Source organism: Rhagoletis pomonella, unplaced genomic scaffold (genome assembly GCF_013731165.1).
Source record: "Rhagoletis pomonella isolate Grant_MI unplaced genomic scaffold, Rhpom_1.0 Rhpom_scaffold_00003, whole genome shotgun sequence".
NCBI classification, from domain to species: Eukaryota; Metazoa; Arthropoda; class Insecta; order Diptera; family Tephritidae; genus Rhagoletis; species Rhagoletis pomonella.
In genome coordinates, this window is record NW_023458557.1 from 20,038,340 (window position 1) to 20,041,616 (window position 3,277).

Sequence of the window (3,277 nt, forward strand, 5' to 3'; positions counted from 1 at the left end):
GGGGTATCGCACTTCAATAGTCGCTCCACAGCTCTTTCGTCCTTCAGAAATCCAAAGCCACTAGGAGATAGTAATGACATACTGGCAAGCATTGTCACGCGCTTTTGGGAGGTCGAAAATAGATTCGCCGCAACCCCTAACCCAACCTTGTCAGATGAAGATGTTTTCTGCGAGAAGCATTTCGTACAAAATCACGTTCGTCTGCCATCAGGAGCGTATTCAGTAAGGCTACCTCCTAAATCTAATTTCGATATTCTCGGTGACTCGTACGACCTTGCTTTACGGAGATTCAAGGCTCTAGAAAGAAAGCTTCAAAGAGATCAACCCACAAAGCGTTTATACTCAGACTTCATGCAGGAATACATGGATCTTGGTCACATGTCAATGGCATCATTACTAGCAGGCGCTCCGGTTTACTACCTACCCCACCATTGTGTTCGAAAACAAGATAGTACTACTACAAATTGCGTGTAGTATTCGACGGATCTGCTAAAACCACTTCTGGGCACTCTTTAAACGATTTGTTGCTGTCAGGACCAACTACACAACCAAAACTTTTTAGCACATTACTTCGTTTCAGATTTTTCAAGGTTGCGCTTTGTGGTGATATATGCAAAATGTATCGCTGTGTTAAAATGGCTAACCCTGATAACCAGTTGCAATGCATACTTTGGCGTGATGATCCATCAGAGGAAATAAGAATCTATAAGCTCGACACTGTGACATATGGTACAAGGCCAGCTGCGTTTTTAGCCATTCGGGCTATGCACCAACTTACGTTTGACGAAGAAGAAGCATTCCCCATCGGGGCAAAAATCATTCGGCGCGACTTTTACGTAGACGACTTAATTTCTGGTGGTGATACGATTGAAGAAGTCATGCAAATGAAGCAGCAGGTGAAGCAGCTACTTCGACGAGGAGATTTTCCTATTCGGAAATGGTGTTCGAATGAAGCTGTCGTTCTTAAAGATGAAGATGGGCAAGACTGCGAACAATTCTTGAAGTTTCATGATGGTACCGATGTTACAAAGGCGCTCGGCCTTGTGTGGGACCCCATATCAGACCAATTTCTGTTTAGCTTCACGCCAATTTCAAATTTGGGAAAAATCACAAAACGTTCGATTCTCTCGGTAATAGCGCGGTTTTATGATCCACTTGGGCTAATTTCGCCTGTAATTACAAGTTTGAAGGTATTTATGCAAGCCTTATGGAAAGAAAAGTTGAATTGGGACGAAAGCTTGCCGCAGTCCCTGCATTGTACATGGTTGGATTTGTGCAGTCAACTATCCATCGTTAGCAGCCTTCGCTTCCCACGCTTCGTACTCGCTATGCAGGTACGTGTACAGCTCCACGCATTTTGTGATGCCAGTTTATCTGCTTACGGTGCTTGCCTTTACACCCGTATTGAAGATCAAGGTGTCATAAAAACACATCTCCTGTGTTCCAAGTCGAGAGTGACACCATTGAAATCACTCACCGTTCCGAAACTCGAATTGTCAGCCGCATTGCTGCTGGCGGAATTGGTCTCAAACATTTTGGAAAATAGTCAGCTATCTTACGATTGTCATTGCTGGTCGGACTCAATGATGGTTTTGTCATGGCTGCGGTCTTTTCCTGGAAATTTTAACATATTTGTTTCCAATCGCGTAGCCCAGATTCAATCCCTCACATCGGGCATGACATGGCATCATGTTCCTACTGATCTAAGTCCTGCGGATATTCTTTCACGTGGTTGTGCTCCAAAGGAGCTTCTAAATAACTTTCTTTGGGCAAATGGTCCTGCATTTCTCCGTACAGATTCATCGCACTGGCCAGGAAACATGGATTTCTTGACTGATCTTCCAGAAAGGCGACGCCGTGTTCTGGTTACAAGTCCTCGAATTGATGCAACTTTTGATTGCGAATTTCAAAATTCATTCGGCAAGCTACAACGCGTATTCGCATACGTTTACAAATTTTGTCAGTTAAACGCAAAACGCTCTGTACCATCAACTGGATCGCTTACTGTCGATGACGTAAAATGTGGTACATTATTGTTAATCAGGCATATACAGCAAGTATACTTCGCAACAGAATATAAAATACTTAAGGAAAATAAACAGTTACCTTCGTCTAGCAACCTGTTGTCTCTCAATCCATTTGTCGACGATTTTGGTGCACTTCGCGTTGGAGGACGACTTCATCATTCAAATTTGGACTTCGAGGCTAAGCATCCGCTTTTGCTACCAAAGCAGCATCCAGTCACCAACGCGCTCATTGAATTTCATCATCGAAAACTCCTGCATGCAGGACCACAGAGTTTGCTAGCATCGATCCGACAGCAGTATTCGCCTATTGGTGGGCGCAAAACAGTCGCTAAAATTGTCAATATATGCATAAAGTGCTATCGCCTGAAGCCTCGGGTATTACAGCAAATTATGTCGTTTCTGCCAAAAGATCGCGTGCGGCCATCCAGAACATTCCACACCACCGGGATTGATTACTGTGGACCATTTCATTACAAACACACTGTGCGCAACCGACCGCCTGTCAAATGCTATGTATGCATTTTTGTTTGCTTTGCGACGAAAGCGACTCATCTTGAGCTTGTTCAAGATTTATCGACTCAATCATTCATCGCAGCACTTAAGCGTTTTATCAGCATTAGAGGCAAACCGAGCACAATCTGGTCTGATAACGCAACAAATTTCGTAGGAGCGAAAAATGAGCTGGAGAAGCTGCGAAAATTATTTTTTAATCAAAATCACAACAACGCAATAGCAGAAGCTTGCATTGAAAATCATATAGACTGGAAATTCATTCCACCTCGGTCGCCGCACTTTGGTGGTTTATGGGAGGCTGCGGTCAAATCCGCAAAACTTCATTTTTATCGGACCGTTGGCATTTCCATTTTAACTTTTGATGAGCTTCGCACTTTGGTCTGTGAAATTTCTGCTATTTTAAACTCACGCCCCCTCTGTCCAATTACAGAAAACCCACATGATCTTGACGTGCTTACACCAGCGCATTTCCTCATAGGTGGACCACTCGTAGCTATCACCGAACCAAACGTAACACATTTAAACATGAACCGCCTTAGCCGATGGCAGCGAATTTGTCAAATGCAGCAAATCTTCTGGCAAAAGTGGAGCACTTCGTATTTATCATTGCTACAAGAGAGGTCTAAGTGGCGTACATCTACCCCAAATGTACAGCAAGGTGCTATGGTGCTTCTGAAAGACGACAACTTACCCCCCTTAAAATGGACTCTAGGTCGAATTGAGCGCACATTCACTGG

The 3,277-nt window shown here is 43.8% G+C and overlaps 1 protein-coding gene across 1 annotated transcript; it reads left to right on the forward strand.

Annotated features, from left to right (window-relative positions):
- Nucleotides 1-6: 6 nt before the first annotated feature.
- Nucleotides 7-3,269, forward strand: LOC118735054. The gene is made up of 2 exons (XM_036464650.1): nucleotides 7-2,057; nucleotides 2,117-3,269. The coding sequence occupies exons 1-2, from the start codon at nucleotides 618-620 to the stop codon at nucleotides 2,207-2,209; spliced, it is 1,533 nt and encodes a 510-aa protein (XP_036320543.1). The 5' UTR covers nucleotides 7-617; the 3' UTR covers nucleotides 2,210-3,269.
- The last annotated feature ends 8 nt before the right edge of the window (nucleotides 3,270-3,277 follow it).

What these genes read in the sequence shown, in the direction of transcription:
- LOC118735054 (XM_036464650.1), top strand. Translation starts at nt 618, where the DNA reads ATGTATCGCTGTGTTAAAATGGCTAACCCTGATAACCAGTTGCAATGC. An exon ending in TAATCAGGCATATACAGCAA is followed by an intron (nt 2,058 to 2,116) that starts GTATACTTCGCA and finishes ACCTTCGTCTAG; the next exon opens with CAACCTGTTGTCTCTCAATC.